Source organism: Dendrobates tinctorius, unplaced genomic scaffold (genome assembly GCF_039654945.1).
Source record: "Dendrobates tinctorius isolate UK_male_01 unplaced genomic scaffold, ASM3965494v1 ptg000250l, whole genome shotgun sequence".
Classification (NCBI taxonomy): domain Eukaryota; kingdom Metazoa; phylum Chordata; class Amphibia; order Anura; family Dendrobatidae; genus Dendrobates; species Dendrobates tinctorius.
In genome coordinates, this window is record NW_027361917.1 from 16,234,222 (window position 1) to 16,251,520 (window position 17,299).

The 17,299-nt window shown below is 46.1% G+C and overlaps 1 protein-coding gene across 4 annotated transcripts in view; it reads left to right on the plus strand.

Annotated features, from left to right (window-relative positions):
* The window catches only part of NPHP1 (nephrocystin 1), a 133,761-nt gene that overhangs the window by 69,769 nt on the left and 46,693 nt on the right, over nucleotides 1-17,299 (plus strand). For all 4 annotated transcript variants that reach the window (XM_073557497.1, XM_073557494.1, XM_073557496.1 and 1 more), the window contains 3 exons: nucleotides 1,910-1,984; nucleotides 9,488-9,598; nucleotides 12,726-12,808. In XM_073557497.1, the coding sequence (XP_073413598.1) occupies nucleotides 1,910-1,984; nucleotides 9,488-9,598; nucleotides 12,726-12,808 (269 nt within the window). The remainder of the gene's footprint in view (nucleotides 1-1,909; nucleotides 1,985-9,487; nucleotides 9,599-12,725; nucleotides 12,809-17,299) is intronic.

The window sequence follows — 17,299 nt, forward strand, 5'->3', positions numbered from 1 at the left end:
GTTCTGTGTCCCCCAATTAGAGGCTAAGAGAAAGAGATTTTACGGTGAGTACACAAAAATCTCCTTTTTTCATTACATGTATGATATTTAAAGAAAATGGCATATTTTGTTGTGTTCACATCACGATCTTTATTAAAAAGAAAAATTAGTAATCTTGCAATTTTCAGACTGGACACTTCAGCTTTTTAGACTTAGAAATCGTATCCTTCAGGAAGAGTTTTCAGCAGGCTCCTTATCATCAGAGACATGATTTCAATGACAGATAACAGCTCTGTACACAGCTGTAACACAGAATCCACCAATCACAATACGCAATGTCACACCTGACCCTGACCCCCCCCTTTCACAATGATCTTTGCACACACTCATGTACATGTTTTGTTTGCAGAAACAGAACGTTAGACCGCAACGAGACCAGTGTGAACATTGCAAAATTTCTGTTTTATTTTGAATATATATTGCGATATGTAGAAAAAAAAAAACTAAGAAAATAAGATTGCAAAAATATTGAAAAGTTGATTAAACACAGAAACCCGAATTAAACAATAGGCCATTTGCTGATGATAATTTCCCTTTAGAGCCTTGTACATGTGGGGCGGGGGGGACTCGATGACACCGGTAATTGTGAACTTATTGGTTGCTATTTAGATAAAGATATAGCTAAATACAAGTTTTACACCTTGAGTACTTATATGTAGTAGTGATTTGTTTCTATTCTTTGGAGACGGTGCTCTTTAAATTTTAAGGGTATATGACATTAATTATAAGTGTCGCTTTTTTGCTTTTCTATTGTATGCCATGCTGCATTGGTACAAAAGTTTAAGGAAACCTGTCACATGATTCTTGCTACCTTAACCATGGGCAGAAAAAATCAGAGGTTGAGTCCTGACTTACAAACTTATAGGTTTTCATCTGAAACTTTATGGCATTTTAGAGAAGAATATAGTTGAAAATCTGACTGGGGACAAGTTAACTAGTGCATGAGGCAGGTTTCCGCTAACTTCTCCCCACCCCCCCAGCTAGACTGACAGTTCTACTCCAAATATACCCAACTAACAGCACAGCATATCAAGAGAGAACAAAAAGCACTGCCATAGTGAGCTTCAGCTTTTACAGTCAAAGTAAATGCCTTATACATAATTAGTCATTAAGCATAAATATACATGGGCACAGAATACTGACTGTAGTGTTGTCATATTCTAACAATTACAAGTAAAAGTAATGCCTTGCTATTGTTATCGCTGCTGTGAATGAAGGCCAGGCTGTGTGTTCGGCTATGCCAATGCCGTGTTTCACCTGCTTTGTCAGGGGGTGTATCGGGTTGGGGAAAGACTTAATTAATAAATACTGCGAGCCACCCTATCAAGATAGATCATGTAGTACAGCGGAGGAGGCAAGCCAATAGGTGGCGAGTGCAGTGCGTATAATTAGCACGTGATGTGTTGATCACCTCCCAAATTAACATGTGACTTCCAGTTTCCGACAGGTAAAGGGCAAGTAGATAACTCTACCCCTTATTGAAACCAAAGATGATAATGTATGTGAGGGGCACAGATCGTGCATGAGAACCGCATGAGCAAACTCCTGTTCGTTGGGAGAAATCATCTTTTGGTTTGCACAACAGATCATCTTTCTTGGCAGCATATTGTTCTCTATAAAGAGGATGTGTGATGCCGACAAAAATAGGATCCTATGCGCAGTGAAAGAAATGATCTGTTACATATCTGAAGCGGGGTCGGCCTGTGTAAGCAGTTTATTAAAATGACTGCCGACCAGGAAACATGTTCCCAGTTGATAATCATTTACCGCTGCTCATTGCATTGTAATGGACCCTAAGAGCCATCAGTGACATATATAATATATACTTTAGGCCACATGATTTTGCTCTTGTGTATTTTCATTTTTTCAGGTCCTAAGCAACATTCATACCGTGAGAGCTTCATGGCTGCCCAAAAACTCACGAACATGGACTTTTTCTCCAAGGGTAAATGTGTCATCTATTTTCCTTGCAGTTTATATTAGTTTTTTTTTGCTGTGTGATTTATTTTATGACAATTTAGGCAAAAGTAATGCACTGATTGGATGATTATTACACACTTTTACTAACCAGGTATATAACAATATATGGGGAAGCTGTACTCTGTGTATAGATTGATATTTTTTGACCATTATCTTTTTGTGATCCTACATAAGTGTTTCTGTAGAAGACCGTAGCTTGGCAGCCAACGTGGGACACTGTCAAATTGAGCACTGACCTCTGTCGGCTCAATTAAAATCCAAAATACCCAGATGCAATGAATTAGAAGCATGTTTATATTGCAAAGTTCTGCATTTTATTCATTCTTGTGAAACTGGAAATACCCTTTAAATGTAAAAACAACGTGTAAAGTTTACTAATCTGAGTAAGCCAAAATTCTGTTGTACATGCATTCATGCTATACACGCCATACTACACATTTATTTATTTCAACCCATATTTTGCTGTGCTGAGCAAGGGGCATCAGTAAATCAGCAGGAGGAGTTTGGATTGATATGCAACACGGTGTGCAAAACCAAAATGTGTCAACCAATTGGTGTTGTAAATTTGGACAAAAGTGTGTAAAGATGTACCAGATTTATCATCCGGTGTGAGCCAACGTGAAACATTTGGCAAAAATGGAAGCTGACACGTTTAGGCGGGCTGCTCTGTAGGAATGAAAAGCCTTGGGAGTCTAAAATCATTTTTATTATACCAACGCGTTTCTGTGCCGGACCGGCGCCTTTCTCAAGTTATAAAAAGCCAAGTTAGAACCATGAAAAGTTTTGCACATTTTCAGTCGCTAGTGTAAGTTTCAAATTTACACTGTCTCTATATTAGACAGGATTGGTAACTTGTAGTTTTTTTTCTTTGATATGAAAGAAAGGATTTTACATTTATTTTAGATCAAAACAAGATGTAATACTTAAATGGATTGTCTAAGATAACCCAAAAGCTGCGCACTGACTGCAATACATGTAGAATAGCATAATCTCCCTTTCTCGTTCGCCTTATTGGGGGACACAGAGACCATGGGTGTATGCTGCTGCCACTAGGAGGCTGACACTATGCACAAAAAAAGGTTAGCTCCTCCTCCGCAGTGTACACCCCACCGACCGGCAGGAAGTTCCTCAGTTTAGCTTAGTGTCAGTAGGAGGTGGACACGGGTCTTTGATTAGACCCATATCTACCTCGATGTGCGTCGTTTCTTTTCAGGTTTTTCCGGAGGGATACAGTGTGAATAGTCACATCTGTAGTCCCACAAAGAGACTATGAGTACGGCGTGTACTGCCACCCCGTATCCTCATAAGTCTACAGCAGGACCAAGACCCCTAACATGGATGTGGCGTTCCAGATGGTCCTCGCTCCCCGTCTCCCACCCACTCGCCTACCAGAGCGGTCGGTCGGTCGGTTGAGGCGCAGGATACTCTCCTTGAAACAGTACGCTGGATGAAACGGATCAGGAGGGTAAGTATGAGACCTGAGTCCCATTCTCCCCTGCGGGTTCCACGCCAGGGCACTCCATGGATTCTTCGGCAGCGGTCGCTGTGACAGTGCTGCGACGCCTCCAGGCGGCCGCTGCAGCTATTTAGGCCCTGGCTGGTTATCGGACAGCTCTTCCCCCCCCCCTCTGCCGGGTCCTAGCTGTCCTCAGTAGCAGCCACCGCGGCGTTTCTGCGACGCCTCCGCGCCGCCCTGTGCTGACAGGCGGCCGCATCTTCTAATCCAGGCCCCGGCTTCATCTGGGGCCTTGTCCGGCGTCGCGGCCACGCCCCCCTTCTCCATTCTCGGGCGGGCTTCCCTCCCGCCCGCTCTAAGCCCGCCCACGGCCTTCTCCCCTCAGGTTGAGCGTCCCGGAGGCGGCGCCGTCCCTCCCACCCTACCATCTTAGCGGGCGGCACCATTTTTATCATCGGCGCCTAGCCCCGCCTACCTCCCTCCTCTGCATCTGCAGGAAAGCGCGCGCTTCCTGCTCGGCTCCTCTCTGGCTGCCGCCATTTTCGCAGCCTGTCAGCCGGACGCTGTTCCCTCAGCCGTGCCCCTGCAAGCCGGACGAACCGTGCATCTCCATTTATTGGAAGCTGTGATAGGACACCGGACCGTGAGTAGCTCTGCATACTGCAGATTGACACCCTCCTCTGCCTCCTGTCCCCCAACCTTCCGGCAAAGCTTCAGTGACTGTCCGTCAGTATGTCTAATTCTAAGTCTGACCGCACTCGTCCCCCTGCCTCCTCTGGCACCTTAGTCAAGTACTTTGCGTGCTCTTCTTGCAATCGCAAACTTCCCTCAGGTCAGTCCACTTCCCTCTGCCTGGACTGTAGCAATCCAATCCAGTCCGACGCCGCTCAGGAGCCATCCATAGCCCCAGTGGTGAGTGAGCCCCCCATGCCGGGCTGGGCCTCCTCTCTATCACAGTCAGTGGCAGACCTCACCAAGGTGTCTCAGTCCCTAGTAGCCGTTCTGGACAAGTTGCCCTTGGGAGCTTCGGCGGGACCCAGCACGTCTCAGGACGTCCCATCTGAGCCAGCCAGCGGCAGTCGCAAGAGGCCCAGGCAGGACCTCCAGGCGGAGTCCTCCCCTCGTCCTACCTCACCCCATAGTCCCCAGCAGTCTCCCTCTCGGGCCTCCTCTCCCGAGTCAGGCGAAGCGCTTTCGGAATCGGAAGGGGTCTTAGAGCTGGATTCGGACCAGGATGCGAACATGAAGGTTACGGTGCAAAACCTCATTGCCGCGATTCACCATACCTTTGACATCGCTGACGCCCCTGCGAAATCCTCAGATCAGGAGGTTTCGTTCAGACGGGCGGAAACACCATGCAGGGTGTTTCCCTTCCATTCTGAGTTTGGAAAGATTTTTACAAAGGAGAGAGCAGATCCGACCAGACGCTTTCAAAGAGGAAAGCGTCTCGGCGTACTGTACCCGTTTGCTAAGGAGCTCACGGACAACTGGGCCGCTTCTCCCTCGGTGGACCCTCCCGTGTCCAGACTTTCTAATAATACGGTCCTTCCGCTGTCAGGTGTGGCGTCTCTAAAAGATTCTAATGATAGGATAATAGAATCTCTAGCAAAATCTGCCTTCGAAGCGGCATCAGCAGCGGTATGTCCAGTCTTTGCTTCTTCTTGGGCAGCAAAGGCCATATCCACTTGGGCAGACGACCTTCGGCAGGGCATTCTGGATAAGGCACGACCAGAGCATTTGGCCGATATCGCCAATCAGATTTCCCATGCGGGGATTATCTGCTTTCTGCCTCCCTGGATGCCGCATCTTGCGCAGTTCAGGCGTCAAGTAACATCGTGGCAATCCGACGTACAATTTGGCTCAAGGCCTGGCAGGCGGACTTGTCCTCTAAAAAGTCTCTGACCAATCTGCCTTTTCAGGGAGTGCGTCTCTTCGGATCACAATTGGATCAGATTATTAAGGACGCTACCGGAGGTACGAGTTCTCTTCTCCCCTCCAAGCCTCGCAGACCTCCTCCAAGGCGTCAGTTTCGTCCCTTTCGGACTTTCCGCCGTTTCAATACGGCGGAAAACCCTTCCAACCAGCAAAGGCCACAGGCACGTCAGGAAAGAAAGAAGGTTTCCTTCAGGCCCACTCCGTCCTGGCGGTCCCACTCTTCCCAGGGAAGACCGTCCAGATCTAGATCTGGACGGTCTACATCCGCATGACTACCATCGGTCTCCCGTGGGTCCCTTCCAATTGGGAGGTCGACTTCTTTTCTTCAGCGACGTCTGGCTCGCCTCAGTAGAGGACGCTTGGGTCAGAGAGGTTGTATCAACAGGATACAAAATAGAGTTCATTTCTCTTCCACGGGATCGCTTCTTCCAATCCCGTCCGCCGAGGGATCCGGCCTTGGTCCCGGGGTTCTGTTCGGCCATCGCCTCTCTTCTCAGTTCTGGGGTGATTGTGCCTGTTCCCGAATCGGAACGCTTCACAGGGTTTTATTCAAACCTGTTTGTGGTGCCGAAAAAGGACGGGGCAGTTCGGCCCATTTTGGATCTCAAGTTACTCAACAAGAGAGTTCGCCTTCGCCACTTCCGGATGGAGTCTGTACGCTCGGTAATTGCTTCCATGGAGGAGCAGGAATTCATGGGTTCCATAGACATCCAAGATGCCTATCTACATGTGCCCATATTTCCCGGACATCAGAAGTTCCTGCGGTTTGCGATTCACCACGAACATTACCAGTTCGTCGCGCTTCCTTTCGGGCTCGCCACCGCTCCCAGAGTCTTCACGAAGATTATGGCGGCGTTGATGGCCTTGTTGAGAATCAGAGGTCTCGTTCTTTTTCCGTACCTCGACGATATCCTGATCAAGGCTCCCTCCTTTCAACAGGCCCGCCTAAGTGTGGCGATCGTTCTAGACACCCTGTCCAGTTTTGGGTGGATCGTCAACCGGAAAAAGTCCTGTCTGGTCCCTACTCAACGCCTTGTGTTTCTGGGCCTTCTGTTCGACACTCGTCGGTCAAGGGTATTTCTCCCACAAGACAAGATCCTTTCCCTGCAGCAGGGCGTGCGATCATTACAGATCACACGATTTCCATCCCTCAGGACAGCCATGAGGGTCCTGTGGAAGATGGTGGCGGCGATAGAGGCAGTTCCCTTTGCCCAATTTCACGCCAGGCCACTCCAGCAGGCCATTTTGTCCAGGTGGAACAGGTCGGCTCTGTCTCTGGATCGTCCGGTTCGCCTTTCATGCCGGATCAAGCGGTCTCTCAACTGGTGGTTGACGTCTCCCCTCATTCTCTTGGGGCGGTCTTTTCTTCCCGTTCACTGGCAGATTGTCACTACGGACGCCAGCCTCATCGGCTGGGGTGCAGTGTTCCGCAATCACACTGTTCAGGGTCGATGGTCGACTCAGGAATCAGCTCTGCAGATCAATGTTCTAGAGATACGAGCGATCCATCTAGCTCTCGTCCACTGGGAAAGGCGCCTCAAGGGCCTGCCTGTCAGGATTCAGACAGACAATGCCACAGCGGTGGCGTATATCAACCGCCAAGGGGGGACACGGAGTGTCTCAGCTCTGGCGGAAGTGTCCAGAATTCTTCAATGGGCAGAGACCTTTGTTCCAACGATTTCCGCGGTTCACATTCCCGGCGTGGACAACTGGGCCGCCGATTTCCTCAGCCGCGAGGGTCTCGCGGCAGGGGAATGGTCCCTACATCCGGAGGTGTTTCATCTGCTCTGCCGTCGGTGGGGAACTCCGGATGTAGACCTCATGGCATCTCGCCTCAACAGGAAAGTCCCACAATTCGTGTCCAGGTCTCGGGACCCTCTGGCAGTGGGCGCCGACGCTCTGGCCGTCCCTTGGTCACAGTTCGAGCTCCCCTACCTGTTCCCTCCTCTGCCTCTTCTTCCCAAGTTGTTGAAGAAAATCAAAGCAGAGGGGATTCCAGTCATCCTCATCGCCCCGAATTGGCCCAGAAGGTCTTGGTTCGCGGACATTGTCAACCTTCTCGCGGACGCTCCCTGGAAGCTTCCCGACAGGGCAGATCTGTTGTCTCAAGGCCCGATTTGCCACCCCAATTCTCGGTCGCTCAATTTAATTGCGTGGCTGTTGAGACCGAGGTTTTGAGACGGGCAGGATTCTCTGATCGGGTGATTCATACCATGATCCACGCCAGAAAGCCTTCTTCTTCGAAGATCTATTACCGTACTTGGAAAGCCTATTTCTCCTGGTATGAGACCAATGACATCGCGCCCTTGGTTTTTTCGCTCCCTTCTATTCTGGCGTTTCTGCAGGCAGGGCTGGATGCGGGGCTTGCTCTCAGTTCCTTGAAGGGTCAAGTTTCGGCACTGTCCATTTTATTTCAGAAAACGCTGGCCTCCCGGCCCCAGGTCAAAACCTTCCTCCAGGGTGTGGCTCACACGGTTCCTCCGTACCGAGCGCCCGTGGATCCTTGGGATCTTAATTTGGTTCTTCAGGTTCTGCAGGGTCCTCCTTTTGAACCTCTCAGGGACGTTTCCCTTTCCCTCCTTTCTTGGAAAGTGGCCTTTCTGGTGGCCATTACCTCCATCCGGCGCGTGTCGGAATTAGCAGCACTTTCTTGCCGCTCTCCTTTTTTGGTCCTTCATCAGGACAAGGTAGTTCTGCGGCCTCCGCCCTCTTTTCTTCCGAAGGTGGTATCTTCGTTTCACCTCAATGAGGACATTGTTCTGCCATCCTTCTGCCCGAGCCCAGCTCACCCTCGGGAGCGGTCCTTGAATAAGCTGGACCTAGTCAGGGCATTGAGAGTCTATCTAGCCCGGACGACTTCCTTGCGGAAGTCAGACTCTCTGTTCATCATTCCTGATGGGGCGAGGAAAGGTCACCCAGCCTCAAAGGCCACTATTGCGCGCTGGATCAGATCGGCAATTTTGGAGGCATACCGGGTCAAGCATCGAGTGGCCCCTCCAGGGATCAGAGCGCACTCTACCCGAGCGGTGGGTGCCTCCTGGGCGGTGCGCCACAGAGCTTCCGCGCTGCAGCTTTGCAAGGCTGCAACGTGGTCATCGGTTCACACCTTTGTGAAATTCTACAGGGTCCACACCTACGCTTCGGCGGACGCCAGCCTAGGTAGAAGGATTCTGCAGGCTGCGGTGGCGAGTCCACTGGCCTGATGGAAGTTTGTTTCCCACCCCAGGGACTGCTTTGGGACGTCCCATGGTCTCTGTGTCCCCCAATAAGGCGAACGAGAAAACAGGATTTTTTGGGTTGCTTACCGTAAAATCTGTTTCTCGGAGCCTTCATTGGGGGACACAGCACCCTCCCATGTTCTACAACTCCTGTTCTTATGTTTGTCGGTTTGTTACAGTTGAGTTGTCTGTTCTGTTTTCAATCTATTCTGTTACTTCTCCTACTGCTTTCTGACTAACTGAGGAACTTCCTGCCGGTCGGTGGGGTGTACACTGCGGAGGAGGAGCTAACCTTTTTTTGTGCATAGTGTCAGCCTCCTAGTGGCAGCAGCATACACCCATGGTCTCTGTGTCCCCCAATGAAGGCTCCGAGAAACAGATTTTACGGTAAGCAACCCAAAAAATCCTGTTTTACTTGCTTCCCCATGATGCTCCTTGTCCTTCATGCTCAAGTTGATGAGTCTTTTTAAAAAATAATACAAGACTCTACAAATTAAAAAGTGCAGAAACTGGTTGAAAAATAAACACTAGTGATGAGTGAACGTGCTCGGGTAAGGTGTTATTCATGCTCGTATGCTAACCTAGCATCTACGGCATGCTTGAACAATATGTTCGAGTCCCCTCAGCTGCATGTCTGGCGTCTGTTAGCCATCCACAACACATGCCGGGATTGTCTAACAACACGCAATCCCTGCATGTGTTGCTGCTGTTGAACAGCCGCGAGACATGTTGAACCGAAGACTTGAACAGCCCCCGCGCTTGCATGAAAGCACGCTTTCAGTGCATTCATTAGTAATGCATAGATATAAGTGTTAGAATGTACGGAATTTTTAAGATTGTTCTGAATATATGTTTTTAGGTCACTGGTATTCTTCCAAGTCTGCTGGATGGTGATTGTTTTTTGAGGTCTGGAAATCCATCCCCTGAATTAGGAATCCTCTTTGAAGTTGGCGTTACCTATATTCGCAATGTAAGTGATTCATGGATTGAGGAAGAGCGGTCCTATGCAGCACTGCCTTTTCACAGTCATATTGTATTTTTCTGTAAACCTCTTGTCACCGTGTTAGGTTTAAATTGCCCTAAATACTATCACCAGTCTGGGGCTTTTTCATTTTAGAAAAGAGTGGACAACGCCAGACTTGTCATTTTTCTAATTATCATCTTTTAGCCATAATGGTCATCAGTGTCTCTAACAGCATCCTAAAGGACCCAAACTAAAGGACCCACCACTAATTTAGTGATAACTGAACAGTATCATCAATAGAGCAATTGCTCTTCAGGTAACCACTTTGCAAAGTACGTGGCTGTGCTTGTGCTGGGTCAGTGCAAAGAGCGAAAGCTCGTTCTTTCCCATTGAGGAGGACCACGGAGAGTTGTGGGATCACACTCTGTGTGCCGGGATTCCACAATCTGGAAGTTCAGGCACGATGTTTGCTAGAAAGTGGGATAATTTAAGGGGCAATAAAGATCCTTATGATGATTTTTTTAAAAATCACCAGTCTGCGTACATAAAGGTCTGGTCTATCAAAATATAAAATTAGTTAAGTCTTACAACAAAAATCTCCATAATGAGGAATAAAATCAAATCGCCAGAATTGCAGTTTTTCGATGACCACACGTCCCTTAAAAAATGCAATAAGAATCGATCAAAATGTTGTATATACCCTATATTGGTATCATTAAAGCCATCAGCATTGGCCAATTGTATGTTGTACATCTTTTATGTCCTGAAGTTCAATAAACGAATTAAAAAAAAAAAAAAAATTAAAGCCATCAGCATTAAAGCCATCATTAACAGAAAAATAAAAACATGATTTTTTTTCAGCACTTAAATAAAAAAAAATACATGTATATTTGGTTTCCATCTCATTCTTACCATACAATGAACGCTGTAAACACAAGACTGAAAAGCCATGACAGAATTGCACTTTTTTTCACCATTAGTTTTTGTAGCTACATTATATTGTAAATTGGATGATATCAATCAAAACTACCACTCGTCCCTCAAAAAGCAAGACCTCATGCATTTATGTCTTCTGAAGTTCTGGCTCTTGCAAGGAGGAGAGGAACAAAAATGAAAGCACAAAAACGAATATCGGCTTCGGAGGAAAAGGGTTGAATAAAAACGTTGTACCCAATAAACCCGCTCTGAAAACCCTTTGTTGGTTCCAAGGTAATTAATGGAGTTAGTTAGCATGTAGTGTAACTCTTCCTGGCTGTGGTCTTGCAGCAAAGTTGAATCATGGAAGAAAGGGGGGCATAAGTCTCCATTCTGAGGAACGCTGGGCAGGTCCAACACTCATCTAAGGAGCAGGTAGAAGAACATATGTGGCACTCACCAGTTTGAAAAAATGTGATAGTCATTTATTCCATACTTTGGGATATGGACAGAAACAAGATGTGCAGGTAATATAGGCATGCGGAGAGAGGCAGAGTGGACGACGGCTGTTGCGCTTAACAATGCTTCAGGGGGTCCATTATCATCTGTCTAGTGGAAAGGTTGTAATTTTTGAAAGCTGGAATACTCCTTTCACAAGATAAGATTATCCTGTGTGAAGTCAATATCTTTTCATCTACCACTCGAGAAGCTTTACCTTTCTTTATTTCTCTGGAATCTGCTTTTACTTGTCTATTTCTTATCATGTCCTACTTTATACAGAATTATTAGGCACTTAGGGGTGAGCGATGCAGATGGCTCACGTCTCAATGACCGGGTACAGGAATGCAACAGCTACAAACATTCTGTCTCAAGGGAATCAAATTGCGGCCCAGGAGGAAACTGATCAAGTAGATTATTATGTCTGTGTAGAAAGCAAATGAGTTTTTTGTCCTTAAATGCCAAACTGAACTAGAGCACTGTGTGTCTTTTGTGCCAAAGGCTGATCCTTCAGGTAGCTGGGATATCAGGTTTTTTTTCATCACTTTAGCACACTTTATTCTCCATAGTATGGGCAGACAGAGCAGTGTGCACAGGTCATGGAAGCCAACATATATAGAATTACAGTAGTCCAGCTGTAGGATTGGTAGATCTAATGGAATGAGATATTGAATTCTTGAAATGCTTCTCAGGTGGATGTATGAGGATGGTGGCAGATTTCTTGTTCCTCAGAGCCATTACTCCATCAATAACCAAACCTACTGTAAGTTGTATACTTGGTCTGAACTTTGAATGGCCTTGCTTTTCAGGAAGAGAGGGGTTGGACTTGCAGGTTGTAATTTTGCTTTTAGGCAACATGAAGTGAAAGTTTAGTTTATTTTTGGTCATTCATCTCTTCCTGTAGTTCAGCTAGGCAAGAATTTATAGATGGAGATGGGTCATTGACCTGGGGCTAAAAGGGCAGGAATTGGTATTGTCTGCATAGCTTTGGTATGCTTGACCATGGCAGTAGATAAACTGCGAACATTAGGGCATTGAATATAGAACTTAGCTCTGTAGAACCTGACATTTTGAGGAAGCTGGTGAAGATTTATAACTTCTCAATGATGGTGAGTCGGTACATAAGAGTTTTGTACTTTTAGCCCTTTCTGGACCCATCAAAACTAATTATCACCAGTCTTTTTAAAGATGACCTGTCACATAGTCAAAAGTGGCCAATTTTTCTTCTTGATTTATTTCTGTTTTTCACCTGAGTAATCACTTATTTGTTTTTAAATCTGCCATATAAAATCAGATGGGTTTTTTTTTTATTTATTGCTAATTTTTATGGTCTTTAACAAGGGGGTGTGGTTCACAAGATTCCGTGGGGTCATGACTTTAGGCTGCTCTGCCTTATTGTAATATGAGACACGCCCTTATGATAAACCCCCCCCCATAAAATTAAAACTAAATAAAAAGGTCTATATCTCTGAAACTGTATAGCTGTTTAAAAAAAAAAACATAGAGTGGCTGCATACTTGTAGCCTAAGGCCATACAACCCCTTTAAGACATGATACTCCATGCAGGTAAGTTCCTATTAGATGCACTTAGCCTTTACTTAACATTATGTAACTGTCATCTTGTGTATGACAGAATAAGCCTTTAAAAAGCTGTTTTTCTATACTGCCAGATGTGACAGTATAATACAATTCATGATTTGGTTTCATTTCTCCTTTGCAGTCAACAGGAGAGAGGGGAGACTTGAGCTGTGGTTGGACTTTTTTAAAACTCTTTGATGTGAATGGAATTCCATTATCTACCAGGTAGGGTGAAAATCTTTCCGTTTTTACTATTAAATCTCTAAAAAATATTTCTAGTAGAGCTGGCAATCGATGTCAAAATTACAAATTTTACATTTTTCTTTGTCTCACCATATATAAATGCTGTAAATGTATTATTTACCATCATCCCAAAATAAATGCACACATTGCTCATCTAGTTCATTCAAGGTCTTGGGAATTGATGGAGGTAGCCGAGCACTGTACCTGGCTATGTCCGTCAGGCCATTACTGTAAATGGTATATGGTTAGGAACTTCGGAGTGACGGACTTAGCCGAGCACTGTACTTGGTTATGTCCGTCAGGCCATTACTGAATATGGTTAGGCACTTAGGAGTGATGGACTTAGCCGAGCACTGTACTTGGTTATGTCTGTCAGGCCATTACTGTATATGGTATGTGGTTAGGCACTTAGGAGTGACGGACTTAGCCGAGCACTCTACTTGGTTATGTTCGTCAGGCCATATTACTGAATATGGTTAGGCACTTAGCCGAACACTGTACCTGGCTATGTCCGTCAGGCCATTACTGTAAATGGTATATGGTTAGGAACTTTGGAGTGACGGACTTAGCCGAGCACTGTACTTGGTTATGTCTGTCAGGCCATTACTGTAAATTGTATATGGTTAGGCACTTACGAGTGACTGACCTAGCCGAGCACTGTACTTGGTTATGTCCGTCAAGCCATTACTGTAAATGGTATATGGTTAGGCACTTAGGAGTGACGGACTTAGCCGAGCACTGTACTTGGTTATGTCCGTCAGGCCATTACTGAATATGGTTAGGCACTTAGGAGTGATGGACTTAGCCGAGCACTGTACTTGGTTATGTCTGTCAAGCCATTGCTGTATATGGTATATGGTTAGGCACTTAGGAGTGACGGACTTAGCCGAGCACTCTACTTGGTTATGTTCGTCAGGCCATATTACTGAATATGGTTAGGCACTTAGGAGTGATGGACTTAGCCAAGCACTCTACTTGGTTATGTTCGTCAGGCTATTACTGTAAATGGTATATGGTTAGGCACTTAGGACTGACGGACTTAGCCAAGCACTCTACTTGGTTATGTCCGTCAGGCCATTACTGTAAATGGTATATGGTTAGGCACTTAGCCGAGCACTGTACTTGGTTATGTCCGTCAGGCCATTACTGTAAATTGTATATGGTTAGGCACTTAGGAGTGATGGACTTAGCCAAGCACTCTACTTGGTTATGTCCGTCAGGCCATTACTGTAAATGGTATATGGTTAGGCACTTAGCCGAGCACTGTACTTGGTTATGTCAGTCAGGCCATTACTGTAAATTGTATATGGTTAGGCACTTAGGCGTGACGGACTTAGCCAAGCACTCTACTTGGTTATGTCCGTCAGGCCATTACTGTAAATGGTATATGGTTAGACACTTAGGAGTGACGGACTTAGCCGAGCACTGTACTTGGTTATGTCCGTCAGGCCATTACTGTAAATTGTATATGGTTAGGCACTTAGGAGTGATGGACTTAGCCGAGCACTGTACTTAGCTATCTGTAATTGAAGTGGGCAGTGGGTATGCTTCACCTCTGTCCCATCCAAATGAAGGACCCGGACCCTACATACTCGAGTTCAATTTTCACTTGTAGGTTCTTGACTCTGCTTTAGAAATCTGGTCATCTATTGCTGCATCAGATATCTGGTACCTCAGGGTGACAGAGTTTTGTGAGCAGAGATGGCTGCTAATTTCCTACATTCTATTTTTTATACCCTCCAGTATTGTTAGATTTGCATGATCCATTACTATAAAACCTGAGTGCTGTCTCAAAGCTGAAAATTAGTTTTCGTATTAAAGTGGAACAACTTGACTACAATTATAGAAAGTGGCTTAGAACATACAGCAATGTGGTAATTGGAAAAGGGCAAGTCAATGCAGTCACCTAAAGGTGGTGTGCAGGAAATTTATGACTAATCCCTTCACTTTGTGACATGCTCTGTAATCCTGAATGCAGACTATTTTATTTGGTCGTAAAGTAGATCCTACAAGCCCAAAAAATTCTACACATCTAATTGCCTACAAGCTAAGTGCAAACTCTTTCCATTGGCTACTCATTCATTACTGGTGATGTTTTTACTATCTGCTATAGCCATAATATTTTATGAGCCTTTTACAACTCATTAAATGGCATTGGATGTGCAAGAGATAATTGAAAGGTTTTTACACAACTACACAATATCCATATGAAGTGTGTAACATTCCTAAACTTTAGAATTCTCCATAGCGATCGCACTAAACCCTTAGAGTACCGTTACACTTAGCGATGCACCAGCGATCCCAACAACAATATGGATCGCTGGTGCATCGCTAGTAAGCTGCCAAACAGGCAGATCTCACTAGCGACATATCAGGGGTCGGTGGTCTCTACTTACCTGTCAGACGCGGCGATCCTGACGTCCTCCCGCCCGCGTCCACGCGTCGCTCGTCGGCGCCACAGGAAGCTCAGCAGGAAGTGGCCGACGAGAAACGGCCCAGGACATTCTCGCGTGATCAGCAATGGACAGCGGGGGAGCCGGTCGGAGGTAAGTATCAGACATAGTGATATCGCTAGCAATATCGCTATAACGTCACAAAACCAGTGACGTTATAGCGATATTGCTAGCGATATCGCTATGTGTAACAGGCCCTTTACTTTAGTAGAACCTCTCGGTGCGGCAGTCTTCTTTTGGTTCATAAAGGACCTGTCACACTAAGCGATATTGCTAGCAATATCGCTATAACGTTACTGGTTTTGTGACATAGCGATATTGCTATGTCTGATACTTACCTCCGACCGGCTCCCCCGCTGGCTATCGCTGATCGCTCGAGAACGTCCTGGGCCATTTCTCGCTGTCAGCTTCCTGCTGGGCTTCCTGTGGCGCCGACGAGCGACGCGTGTACGTGGGCGGGAGGACGTCAGGATCGCCTCGTCTGACAGGTAAGTAGCGACCCCCGAACCCTGCTATGTCGCTGGTGAGATCTGCCTGTGTGGCAGCTCACTAGCGACCACTTAGCGATGCACCAGCGATCCTGACCTCGTCATATCGCTGGTCTGGATCGCTGGTGCATCGCTAAGTGTGACAGTACCTTAAGACCCCAAGCCAATGCATGGCGTGGAGTGTCATGTGCTGTCTTTGTATACAGATGAAGTCTTTATCAGCATAGGGTGTATTACATTATACTGGTGACTGTCTAAACAGGCCTGCAATCGCACAATGAGCTACCACAATGTTTGTTCGTCAGGTGAAATGATTTATATGGAGACATTCTAATCATTCTTCACGACCAGACCGCTCGTTGTTATGTTTAAACAGGATGTGATGCAGAGAACATGATGTCCAATGTGCATAGAATGAACGTCTTAATAGTTCTGTGTGCAAGGGAGTATTTCAGCATATCTAACAGGCCATTTAACAACATCCAATTGGCTTTCATGTCTCCAATTGGTGGGCATTTAACAAGCCAACTCGGCTATTGTAAGTGTGCCCTTAGTCCTAAAGACCCTAATGCTGGGGTCACCTCTTAATGGACATGGGTTCTTGTTTACATGCATTTATACGGTGCTGTGCGTTAGCGTCTACTTGCACCCCGTCACAGCCTATAGATGAGTATGTGCACCTCCTTGCAAATTTGATCAGAGATCTCACTTTAGAGATTATATTTCGAATATAATTATTTAGTTCTTTACAAATATTAACAGTTTTCAGGAAGTTCAAGTTTGCATTTTTATTCAGTTTTAAGACTAAGGTTTGAACAGCACCGCAGTGCCCACACTCTGAACATTGACCTTCGTATTTTGAGGTCTTAGTTATTGTCACCTTTCCAGAGTCAACATTGGAGTGTGAGGGGGAATAGACGAACTGAACAATTGCCCAGGGCCTGTATCTCCAAAAAAAATACCAGCGGTACCCTACAAAGGTGTGGAAAAAAATGCTGCAAAGCGAGAATGCTTCAAATATACCGTAAGTTTGAGGTTCAGAAAGTGGTTCAATATGGTAGCATTTGGGGGCCACACTTTGAATTTTGTGCAGAGCCCCACTTTGTCTAAAACTGGCCCTGCATCTATATTGCAAATAATAAGTTATGATCTGAGTAACATTGTATTGATATTTTGGGGTCACATTGTGTTTGCAAAATTGTGGCAAAATTGCAGCATTGAAGACACCCATAGCATGTGCTCTGTAAGGCTAGTTTCACATTTACGTATGGAAGAGCTGCGGAGGGCTACGGACTTCCTCTGTGAAGCTCCGCCCACTGCCACACCTCCTGCGGTCAGCTCCACCTACGTCCGCATACTTTTGACGATGCGGCGAACCGCGTCGAACGCAACATGTTGGAATATGAAGCGGTCGCCGCATCGTCAAAACTACGCATGCGGAGGCATCCACATACATCCACACAACCTGCGTACCCAATGTTAAAGATAGGGTACGCAGGCCGCATGTAGAAGTATGCGGACGTAGGTGGAGC